The sequence below is a fragment of the Peromyscus californicus genome, unplaced genomic scaffold (genome assembly GCF_007827085.1).
Source record: "Peromyscus californicus insignis strain IS unplaced genomic scaffold, ASM782708v3 Scaffold_2__1_contigs__length_46816999, whole genome shotgun sequence".
Taxonomy (NCBI): Eukaryota; Metazoa; Chordata; class Mammalia; order Rodentia; family Cricetidae; genus Peromyscus; species Peromyscus californicus.
Window position 1 is genome coordinate 34,050,085 of NW_026294540.1, and position 11,863 is coordinate 34,061,947.

At 55.6% G+C, this 11,863-nt stretch overlaps 1 protein-coding gene across 2 annotated transcripts in view; it reads left to right on the forward strand.

Annotated features, from left to right (window-relative positions):
- The window catches only part of Micall2 (MICAL like 2), a 29,184-nt gene extending 18,092 nt beyond the window's left edge, over positions 1-11,092 (forward strand). For both annotated transcript variants that reach the window (XM_052754247.1, XM_052754248.1), the window contains exons 6-17: positions 519-1,814; positions 4,224-4,486; positions 5,259-5,352; positions 5,935-6,095; positions 6,953-7,102; positions 7,267-7,331; positions 7,406-7,529; positions 8,022-8,112; positions 8,212-8,285; positions 8,830-8,944; positions 10,720-10,766; positions 10,885-11,092. In XM_052754247.1, coding sequence (XP_052610207.1) covers positions 519-1,814; positions 4,224-4,486; positions 5,259-5,352; positions 5,935-6,095; positions 6,953-7,102; positions 7,267-7,331; positions 7,406-7,529; positions 8,022-8,112; positions 8,212-8,285; positions 8,830-8,944; positions 10,720-10,766; positions 10,885-10,958 — 2,554 coding nt within the window. In that variant the 3' untranslated portion in view covers positions 10,959-11,092. The remainder of the gene's footprint in view (positions 1-518; positions 1,815-4,223; positions 4,487-5,258; positions 5,353-5,934; positions 6,096-6,952; positions 7,103-7,266; positions 7,332-7,405; positions 7,530-8,021; positions 8,113-8,211; positions 8,286-8,829; positions 8,945-10,719; positions 10,767-10,884) is intronic.
- Positions 11,093-11,863: the final 771 nt, after the last annotated feature.

An 11,863-nucleotide genomic window follows, 5' to 3' on the forward strand; every position in this document is an offset into this window, starting at 1 on the left:
TTGTTTTGCCTTGAAGCAGGGTTTCTCTGTGTAGCCCAGGCTGTCTTGGAACTCACTCTATAGACCAGGCTGGCCTCGAACTCACAGAGATCCGCCTGGCTCTGCCTCCCGAGTGCTGGGATTAAAGGCGTGCGCCACCACCGCCCGGCCAAGTGTTGAGTTTTTTGACTCTGTGACTCTTCTTGTCTCCCTGAAGCTTCTAGATTTGGGGGACAAAGAGTGAATCTCAAGTCTTCTTCGAGCTTGGGGTAGTTGGACTCCTGAAAATGGGACACACTATGTAGCCTTTATGTACGCATCTGGTGACGTGTTTGAGCACTTTCTGTGGTGTCCACAGCCCTGACAAGTGTGCCAGTGTAAGCTGTAACTCATTGAAATCATCAACGAGCATTTGTTGAATAAATCAACGGCCGCATGAGTAGACAGAGGACTAAGTGAATGTGTGCTTTTGGGAGAGTGAAATAATGAGTGAGTGAGCCAGGGCGCAGGCTCTGAGTCCCTGTGCCTTCCTTCCACAGGTGTAAACAGTGTTCCAGCACGCTGCATTCAGGGGCCTACCGTGCCACGGGAGAGCCGGGCGTCTTTGTCTGTACTCATCACAGCTCAGAAGTCACCTCTGTGAGCCCCAAGTTGTCGAAACTGGCCTCCAGACAGCCAGGGGCTGTTGCTGCAGACACCAGGCCAAGCAATGCCTCCCGGAAGGTTCAGGAAGCAAATGGACTCGGAGAGGTGACACCGTTGAGGGCCAGGGCAGCAGCCTGGGAGCCCGCTGAAGGCAACGTGACTGCCAGGGGCTTTGTCCAGACTGAACTTAACCAGCCAGCCACCTCCCGTGTCCACGTGGGGAGCCCCGCTGGGCCCCGGCGGCCCACGAGCCCAGTGGTCACTACTTCTGTGAATAGCAAAGCCATCAGCCACGTGACTAATAGCTCCCCGACAGGATGGTCGTCACCTGCCCAGAGCAGCACGGCGACCATCGGCTCTCATCCTGTGGTGTACCCAAGTGCCCTGGACTCTCACCCGTCTGTGCCCCAAGGCCAGGCAGCCTCAAAAGGCGTCAAGACTCAGCTCAGCTTGAGCACAGCATCTCCAAACTCAACGGCCACCCCAGCCTGGACCCCCGCAGCCTCTAGGACCCAGCAAGCCCGAGAGAAATTTTTTCAGAATCCTGCCCCAACCCCAGCCAGCAACAGTACTGCCAGCAAGGTCCCCACTGTGGTGAATACCTCCACCAGCAAGGTCCCCACTGTGGTGAATACCTCCACCAGCAAGGTCCCCACTGTGGTGAATGCCCCCAATGGCAGGGTCCCCCCTGTGGTGAATACCTCCACCAGCAAGGTCCCCACTGTGGTGAATACCTCCACCAGCAAGGTCCCCACTGTGGTGAATACCTCCACCAGCAAGGTCCCCACTGTGGTGAATACCTCCACCAGCAAGGTCCCCACTGTGGTGAATGCCCCCAATGGAAGGGTGTCCACTGTGGTGAATACTTCCACTAGCAAGGTCCCCACTGTGGGGAATGCCCCCACCAGCAAGGTCTCCACTATAGTGAGTGCCACTGATGGCAAGGTCCCCCCTGTGGTGAATGCCCCCAATGGCAGGGTCCCCCCTGTGGTGACTACCTCCACCAGCAAGGTCACCACTGTGGTGAATGCCCCCACTGGTAGGGTCCCAGCCGCACTGAATGCCTCTGCCAGCAAGGTCTCCGCTGCTGTGGATACCCCTGCCCAGGAGAGCAGTCGAGAGCAAGCGCTAAGTGTCCTTAGGAAGGCCTTACCAGGGCTGGCGGGAGCTGGTATCCAGGCTCCAAGCAGGTAGGTGGGAGGGATGTGGGGTGTGGCTATGACCTGCCCACCAGGACATGGGGAAGTTCTGTTCCTCCATGACTGTGTGGCCTTAGCTTCCCTATCTGGAAAGTGGAGGTGGGGGACAGGATAGATGCAGGGACGCAGGGCATGCTGGTCTTACAGGATTTAGTGGCTGCAGGTGGCCCACACTAGATTGGTTCTCCAGGACCCTTATGCCTGTCTTGTGGACAGGAAAACAGGTATTGAGCTGGGAGCAACACTGCCTGGCTCCGTGCCTTGGATAACTTGTGTGAGTGGAGCTGGGTTCTGAGCCTCTCTTGGTGCCCGGCACCAATAGTGTCTCCCACTAGACGCTGACCGTACGGTGCAGATAGAGGGGGCAGTCACTCCTTGCAGGACAGCTTCCGTGGCAGAAGCATATCCTGTGGCAGGCCACACACTCCACCAGGGCTCCAGGGGAGGCTCCTTTCACTCCAGCGTATGGAGGGTCCTGGCATTCCTTGGTTGGTGGCAGCCTCCCATCTCTGATTCCACTGTTGTTGGGCTCCACTTTCCCTGTCTCTTCTGCCTTTTTTCTTTTGTAGAGTGCTGGAGATGGAGTTGAGGGTATCCCACATGCTAGGCAGGTGCTCTACCACTGAGCCACACTCCCAGCTCCTCACTGGTGGATGCTAGGCAGGTGCTCTACCACTGAGCCACACCCCAGCCCCTCACTGGGGGATTCTAGGCAGTGATCTACCACTGAGCCACACCCCCGCCCCTCACTGGGGGATTCTAGGCAGGTGCTCTACCACTGAGTCACACTCCAGCCCCTCACTGGGGGATTCTAGGCAGGTGCTCTACACTGAGCCACACCCCAGCCCCTCACTGGGGGATTCTAGGCAGGTGCTCTACCACTGAGTCACACTCCAGCCCCTCACTGGGGGATTCTAGGCAGGTGCTCTACACTGAGCCACACCCCAGCCCCTCACTGGGGGATTCTAGGCAGGAGCTCTACCACTGAGTCACACTCCAGCCCCTCACTGGGGGATTCTAGGCAGGTGCTCTACCACTGAGCCACACCCCAGCCCCTCACTGGGGGATTCTAGGCAGGTGCTCTACCACTGAGCCATGCCCCAGGTCTTTTTTTAAAATTATGTATGATGTGTGTGTGGGAGGGGTGCATATGTCACGATGTCTGTGTGGAGGTCAGAGACCGATTTTACGGAGTCAGTTTTTCCTCCACCTTCATGTGGGATCTGGGGGTTGAATTCAGGCTGCCAGTCTTTCATGGCAAGCACTGTCATCCTCTGAGCCTTCTTGCCAATCCAGTCCTGGTGTTTTTGAGACAAGGTCTCACGTATCCCAGCTGTCTGATTCACAAGCTGGCCTTCGACTCCAAGTCCTCTTGCCTTAGCGTCCCCAGTACTGGGATCCCAGGTGTGCACCACCACACCTGTGTCGTCTGTCTCCTATAAGGTTAGTGGTTTTTGAATGAGGGCCCCTGTACTCTAGTGTGACTGCATTATAGTGTGGTCACATCTACTGAACGCTCCCCCCGCACCCCCCCCCCCCCCGCACACACACTTTTTTTTGAGACAAGGTTTCTCTGTGTAGCCCTGGCTGTTCTGGAACTCCCTCTGTAGACCAGGCTAGCCTTGAACTCAGATATTTGCCTGCCTCTGCCTCCTGAGTGCTGGGATAAAGCACCACCACCGCCCAGCACCTTCCCCCCTTTTTAAAATCAGATCACATCTCAAGCTCCCCAGTGGTTCTCCAGTAGATCTGAGTTTTAGGGTACCCGTTCAGTCGGGTACCGCTATGTAGTGAGTCAAGAGGTTCTATCCTGGGTTGGTCTTTGATTTCAGGGTGGGAAACTCCTGGTTTGTAACTGCCTGAACCCACCCCTGTTTGGTGCCCAGAGGCTTTTGGGCTGGTCCTAGGGTGAGGAAGAGAACACGCCGCTGCTCTTGGGCTGTGATAGGCGCCTCTGTCTTAGCCCAGCAGAATAGGCTTAGCAGAGCTTGGAGTGGTGCCACATGTCGTCTGGGCTCTGTGTACCTGCATGTGAGTTGCCTAAGGGAATATAGTAACCCAAAGCCACGCAGCCCAGGTGGGGCTGGTGCCTGGCTGGACTGTCCAGCCTATGAGTAACTTAATACTGAGCTGGGCAAGTATCGACCAGCCCGTGGCTCCAGCCAGGGCCCTCCCTCCTTAGTGCTTCAGCTCTGGTTGGGGGACATTTTAATCCAGTGCACTCCAGATTTAATAGCATAAAGCAGCTTCCAATGCACGGAAGTACCACAAGCAGATGCCATGGGCCATCTGGCCTGGGGTAGATTGTCCTCAGTTTGTTGGGGTCACTCCAAAAACTATCTTCTTGAGGGGGTGACTCCTGGATTCACCCATACCTGATGCCCACTCTCTTCCCCATAGGTCTTCCCCTGCCACTTCCTCAGTCTCAATCACCCTTCCCCAGAATGAAGTGCCACAAAAGGTTCCCTCAGCCAAGCTATCACATTCAACTACTCCCCAGCCCCCCGCTTCGAAGATGGAGCCTACAGTCCCCCTGAGTGTGGGCAATACTCCATGGGCATCTGTATCACTCCAGATTGGCAACAAGAGCTTGGGTACATCTCCAGGGGTTGGCAAGACCAGTGCTGGCTCCAGACCCCAAGCAGAGGCGGCAGTAATGAAGGGTGAGAGTCCCTGCTATGGGGTGGGGAGGGGTGGAGGGGTACGGGGCCCTGGGGTCGGCCACTCCCCAAGTGTTACTATATGCCCCAGCTGCCTTTCTCTGTCCTGTCTGCTGTCCTGTGGCCCAGCTCTCAGAACCCATAGTCCTCTATGGGTCTTCATCTGCTGGCTGTGTGGCTGTGGCCAGTGTCCTCAGGGTCACACCATGACCATTGCCCTAGATTCATATGTAATCCCAGGTCATGTTGCCTTCTGTCCTTAGCTGTGTTCCCAGGGTGCAGAAAGAGGCCTTGTCCACCTTCACAATGGCTCTGCCTAGAACTGGGCTCCTGCTGTCCCCCGGCAACTCTTTCCAGACACCCCGGGTCTGCATACCCCTGCCCTGTCTGTAAATGTCTGGGGAAGTGGGGTTCAGGATGCACCACAAAGGTGTCTTTCTGTAACTTGCCCTTTGACCGAGCTCACTGTTTAGACCACTGTTAGGCATGAGCCAAGGATGACTATGGATAGGTAGCCATGCCCAGCCGTTGCTCATCATGTCGCCCATCACAGAGACTCAGTCCACAGAGTTTCCCTTCCATGTCAACACCCATTTGACAGATTGGAAATTGAGGCCTGGAAAGGAGTAGTGACCCGGGGGTACACAGCAGCCAGGCTGCAAGCCCCACCTCTGTCCTGTGTGCCGGGCTGGCTCTGGGGGTGTTGAAAGGTGCAGTTGGCTGTGAAGAGACATCCCCACCTGTCTCACCTACTTGGTCTGTTTCTTACACTCAGGTCCAGGCTCCACCTCTCAGGAAGGCCAGGAGGAGGGGCCAGAAGGGTGGAGGGCCCGCCTGAAGCCGGTGGATAAGAAAAACTCTGCAAGGAGGTGAGCAGGGGCGGCTGCTTGCTGGCAGGGCCACACCCGTGCCTGTGGGTCTGCTGTATGAGTTGGCCTAGCACACAGCAGGTGCCTAATTAAGTATGTGTGGAAGCATGGCAGTATACATCCAGGAATTGACACAGCTCTGGCCAGAAGGCATGCATACACTCGGACCTTTCAGTATCCATAGAAAAAGTTGGTTCACACCAGCTTGAGTGTCCTGGGACCCTTCACCTGCCAGGTGATGGGGACACCTCATCCCAGTGGGATGGCTTAAGGGATGTGGTGACCGCAGAGCAGGTGTGCCGTGCCAGGCAGCTCGCACGAGCCTGGCTTGGGGTGGGTGTCAGTGCGTCTGGTCCCTGCAAGCCTGAGGCACCCCGCGCCCCACACGGAGCATGTGGGGGCCCACAGCCCTGTGCCCTGGGGATGGAAGCAGACAGGTTCTGGAATTAGAGGCCAGGATGATGCAGGCCTGGCCAGGTAGCTTCCTTCAGACCATGCGGACCTTGGACATAGGCGTATGGCTTTGAGACAGACTCCTGGCTGTCCCCATCTGGGCTGGGCCTCACCTTATCTTCCACCTAGGACTCTGGAGCAAAAAGAAGTTCCAGTCCTGGTGAAGCCGAGGGCAGGGGACTCTCCCAAAAAAGCCTCCAGCAGCTCTGAGCCCAACATCCACATCATCGTGACTTCCATTCAGCACAAGAGGACACCATGCCCGCCTGGTTCCGGGCCCAACCTCAAAGGTAACGAGAGGAACTCAGGTGTGTCCTTGTGTGAGTTATGTACTCTGACTGGGGCCAGGCAGAGGCCCTGCTCAGCTAGAGTGGGTGCTTACATATGGTATGGATGTGTGTACATGTGTGTTCCTGGATGGGCTTAATGTGCACTCATGTATTCAGGCACAAGATATGTGTGTGCATACATATGGTCATGCATGATACATGTATATGGGGGATGTGTGTATGTGCATGTTCAGATATAGGATTTATGTATGCACGCATATTTGGGTATCAACATGTACATGCATGCTTAGATATAAGAGATATGTGTGAATATTTGTGTTCATAAATGTGCGCACACATGTTCATGCATGGTATATATGTGTACTAGGCATGTTCAGGTATAGTCTGCATGCCCATGTGTGTTCAGGCATGGAATATACATGGAATATAGGCATGACCTATATGTGTATACATGTGTATTCATGCATGGGATGTGTGTGTGTGAGGCATGTTCAGGCATAGTCTGTGTATGTGTGTGTCAGGCATGTATGCATGTATGCACATGCATGTTTAGGTGTGCCTGTGAATGAATATGTGTTGGGCCAGGTTTGCTCTTAGCACAGCTGTGCCCTTAGTGGGTCACTCCCCAGGTCACACTCTGTGATGTCAGTGGCACTGGCTTTGTGGGTCTGTTGGATGCTGCCTCCCTGGTGGATGTGGCCAGTCAGGGCAGGACAGGCGCCCTACCATGGTAGGTGTGTGGCACCTACATTGTCTGTCCTGGGACAGAGTAGGGGCTTAGAGCCCGGCTCCTCTCAGTGTCGGGGCTCTGGCCAGCAGGCCTCACATGCCTCTGCCCACTACTTTTGTGCTGGCAGCCCCCTCTCCTGCTCCATCACACCGTAAGAAACTAGCTGTCCCTCCCAGTCTGGATGTTTCTGCTGATTGGCTCCAGCCAGAGCTCAGGAAGCAGGAAGCTCAGACCAGGAACCGGAAGGAGGAGAAGACACCCACATGGGGGACACGAGGTTGGTCCTAGAGATGCCATTCTGCTGGAGAGGTGGTAAAGGGGGCAATGCCTGCTGGGGCTCATGGCCTAAAATAGATGGGTCGGGTCCTGTCCAGGCCGCATCCGGGTTCTGTTAGGCTTGGTGCCCTGAGACTGGGCCTCAGTCGTCCATCTGTTTTCTAGAGAGGCCTGCAGTCCTGGACAGTGCCCTTGCTCCACATGGTGAGACCGTGACCTCCCCAGTCAGGGTGAGTCATCTGGGTATCAGGGGACAGCTGGGCTTTGGTCCTGGGCTTGTGCTCACTCTCCATTGGTCCCCCAGCTGCACCCCAACTACATCCCCCAGGAGGAGCTGCAGAGGCAGCTGCAGAACATTGAGAATCAGCTGGACATCCTGGAGCTCCGGGGTGTAGAGCTGGAGAAGCGGCTGCGGGCAGCTGAGGGAGGTAAGCAGCTTGGGGCCTGCCCATACCCGTGGCCATGCCCCAAAGCTGACCGTGTACCCACTGGTGGCTGGTGGCCACACTCTATCAGCTTTTCATGCTCCTAAATGACTGTCCACACCTTTACTGGCGGTCCACACTCCCAATGGCTGGCCACATCTGCATGAGCTGACCACATGCTACAGCTGGCCATGCCCTTGAGCTGGCCTTGCTCCTATTGCCCAGGTCATATTCCTATAGGCTTGGCATACCTACACTGGATGGCCATGGCCACACTGGTTGGCCATCCCTTACTGGTTGCGGATTGACCATGCCCCTTACTGGTGCAGGCTGGCTCCATCCCACACTAATTGCAGATTGGCCATGCCCAGGCTGACTGCAGGCCCTCCTGAGTACCTCTGGCTAGCTTTCACCCTGTCCCAGGTCTGCCCTTCTGCACCAGGGTGGGTACCAGGCACTCTGTGGCTTCTCTGCCCGAGCTGTGTCTCTCCACAGATGCTTCAGAGGATAGCCTCATGGTGGACTGGTTCCGGCTTATTCATGAGAAGCAGCTGCTGCTGAGGCTTGAATCGGAACTCATGTACAAGTGAGACCCCTGAGCCTTGCGGTGCCCTGCTGGGACCAGCCCATGGATGTGGTGGGGACAGCCTGGTCAGGCTGGGCCTCAGTCATGTGTGTCCTGCAGGTCCAAGGACCAGTGCCTGGAGGAGAGGCAGCTGGACCTCCAGGACGAGCTGCGGAGGCTAATGGACAAGCCAGGTACTCGTCTGTCCCCAGGAAGCCTGGCCTGAGAGCCACAGACCCGGGTGCCAACTTCCCCGTTTGCCCTGCCTTGACCCATGAGAGTCTAATGGTGATATGGTTGTGGTTAAGCCACGAGGCTTCTGGCTTTTGTTCCTATGCTTCTGGCTGTGTGACCTCAGACAAATGCCTTAGCTGTTCTGTGCCTAAGTGTGATGCTCTTCAAAGTAAGGACCTCATAGTGTGATCCCTGCTCTACTTCCGCCCCCCCATCCAGCTAGTGAGGGATTCCAAGGATGACATGAGAGGGGCACTTTGAGCAGTGAGGACAGCCTTCACACCACATCCTGGCTGTAGGACCCCTGCCTCAGCCTTGCATAATACAGACACAGATACCAGAGGCTCCACACTCAGGCTGAGTGGCCCGGTTCCTGATCCAGCCCACGCTGTAAGCTCCTCCACCATGCATTGCTCTCTATCGGAGGAGTCCAACACACAGACGTGTGACTGTCCTGTCCCTGAGCAGAATAGGGCTCCTACTGATGGCAGGCTGTCCCCACAGAGGGTCTGAAGTCCCCCAGGGACCGCGAGCGGGAACAGGAGCTGCTGAGTCAATATGTGAACACCGTGAATGACCGTAGTGACATCGTTGACTTCCTGGATGAGGATCGGCTCCGGTGAGGGACAGGGGACCTGGGGAGGGCAGGCTGGAGTCAGAGTTGCTCCCGGCTGGCAGGCTACTCTTACTCAGTGGGACCCAGGTTGTATTTCACAAGAGGACTCAGCTTTGGGGAGGCTAGTCCTCCCTTGGGGGTCTTTGTCACTCAGGACCCTAGCCTTTAAGGACAGCACTGCCCAGTATGGCTAATGAAGGAAACAGCCTGTCATCCATGCTGTCCTGCGTGGCAGCCATGAACAGCTAATACACCACGACCTTTGGCCTGTGAAACTGAACAGTTGAGTCTAAAATGGCTTTTAAAAAATGGTTTGTTTATTTAATATTTTTACATGTGTGCCTGTGTTCCTACAAGAATTTATGTGCACCCCATGTGTACAAGGCCAGAACAGGGCATCAGATCCTCTGGAATTATAGCTACAGGTGGTTGTGGGCTGCTCTGTGGGTTCTGGGGACTGAACCTGGGTCCTCCACTCTTAACTGCTAAGCCATCTCTCCAGCCCCTAAAACTTCTTTTACCTTTATCTTGTATGTGTGGTGCTGGGAATTAAACTTAGCCTCATGAATACTAGGCAGGTGCTCTGCCACTGTACCCCCAGCCCCTCACTGGGGGATTCTAGGCAGGTGCTCTACCACTGAGCCACACCCTAGCCCCTCACTGGGGGAGTCTAGGCAGGTGCTCTACCACTGAGCCACACCCAGCCCCTCACTGGGGGATTCTAGGCAGGTGCTCTACCTCTGAGCCACACCCCAGCCCCTCACTGGGGGATTCTAGGCAGGTGCTCTACCACTGAGCCACACCCCAGCCCTTCACTGGGGGATTCTAGGCAGGTGCTCTACCACTGAGCCACACCCCAGCCCCTCACTGGGGGATTCTAGGCAGGTGCTCTACCACTGAGCCACACCCCAGCCCCTCACTGGAGACTCTAGTGTTGTGCTATAGCCCGAGCACTGTTGTTACTTTATTTTGAGACATGGTCTAACTAAGTTGCCCAGGCTAGCCTTGAACTCACTCTTTGGCCCAGGTAGACTTGAAACTCAGTCCTCCCATCGCATACTTAGCTGGGATATTATCCCAGAAGTAGCTGGGATAATAGGCCTATACCATCAAACCCAGGTTAGCACTTAATTTTAACCAGTATGTGTAGCTGTGTGTTTTCTGGTGGCTGCCAAGCTTCTCCATGGTCCTGAATGTGGCAGGAACTTGAGGCAGCTAGTGATGTCATATCCAGTCAAGAGCAGAGGGAGATGAGTGTGAACACGCTTGTGCTCAGCTTGCTCAGCTCTCTTGTGTCAAATGAGGCCCCATGTCCAGGGCACACAGGGTCAGCCCAAAGCTGAACTTAAGCCAAACTCTGTGTGACCCCAACAGGGGCTTACCCAGTGTCAGAACAGGTCATCGGCTATCCCCAACTCACTGTTGAGTGGCCAGGCTGGGGAGGTGGCCAGTTGCCTGGGGATGGAGGGACATGTGGAGACTCTCATGTTGCAGGGAGATAACTAGGGCCAGGTGGGGCTGACTCTGGGGTTAGGGTGGAGCGGGGAGAGGGAGAGAGAGACAGACAGACAGACAGAGAGAGACAGAGAAAGAGTGAGAGAGAGCATGAGAGAGAGAGACACACACACACAGAGAGAGAGAGAGAGAGAGAGAGAGAGAGAGAGAGAGAGAGAGAGAGAGAGAGAGAGAGAGGTCATGAGAGAGATTGTGGGCGCGCACGTGTTACCTGTAGCTCTCCAGGGCCCATGTCCCTCACAGTCACCCTGTCTCCACTCCAGGGAACAAGAAGAGGACCAAATGCTGGAGAACATGATCCAGAACCTGGGTAATTATGGGTGCACAGCATGGGGCAGGGAGGATGGCCTTCCCAGGTTGGGAGGGGCGGGACTTCCTGTGGGAGTGGGAGCCTCAGTGGGAGCTTCATGGCTCTGTCCTTCCCTCAGGCCTCCAGAGGAAGAAGTCCAGGTTCAGCTTGTCCAAGATCTGGTCCTCGAAGAGCAAAGGCGGGCAGACGTGAGCTGCCCATTGCTGGCAACAGGGCCTGGCCCTTCTCAGCAAGAGACTGGTGCTGTGACCCCAGACGAGATGCTCGGGGGTCCATGCCTCCCACTCTGGGGCCTTGTATCCTCAATAAAGACATCGACCCTCCCACATGTACCTCTGCATGTCTCTGTGCCAGGGGCCCGGCACCTGTGTCCCAGCCCTGGGCATGTACCAGGTGCTTTGGGTGGCCTCTCATTCTCTGTCCCAATTCTTCTCTGTGGCTGTGATAAAATCCAGACAAGGCAACTAAGGGGAGAAAGAGTTTGCTTTAGCTCCCAGTTCCAGGTTTCAATCTGTCGCTGTGGGGAAGTCACAGCGGGCAGGGCTTGGAGAAGCTGATCACATGACATCCGCAGTCAAAAGCAGAGAGAAATGAATGTGTGCACACTTAGGGCTTAGTTTTCTTTTTTTTTTTTCTTTTCCTTTTTCTGAGACAGGGTTTCTCTGTGTAGCCTTGGCTGTCCTGGAGCTCACTTGGTAGCCCAGGTTGGCCTTGAACTCACAGAGATCCCCCTGGCTCTGCCTCCTGAGTGCTGGGATTAAAGGCATGCGCCACCACCACCTGGCTCAGTTTGCTTTTCTTCTTTTAGATCATTCTGGTCCCAACCCCAGGGCATGGTACTGTCCACTTTCCGGCTGCGTCTTTCCACTTCTATTGAGGCAATCAAGACAGTCCCCTGCAGACGTGCCTACAGACCGGCCTGATCTAGATGGCCCCTCATTGAGACTCTTCCCAGGTCACTCTAGTCTGTGTCCAGTTGAAAATCGAAGCTAAGCATCATCTTCTCTGGACATGTCAGTTGCTCCCTGTCTGTGCAGGAGGACAGAGTGGGACACTATAATAGTATGCCCCCATGGGCCTGGGATCTGTGCCCTGGA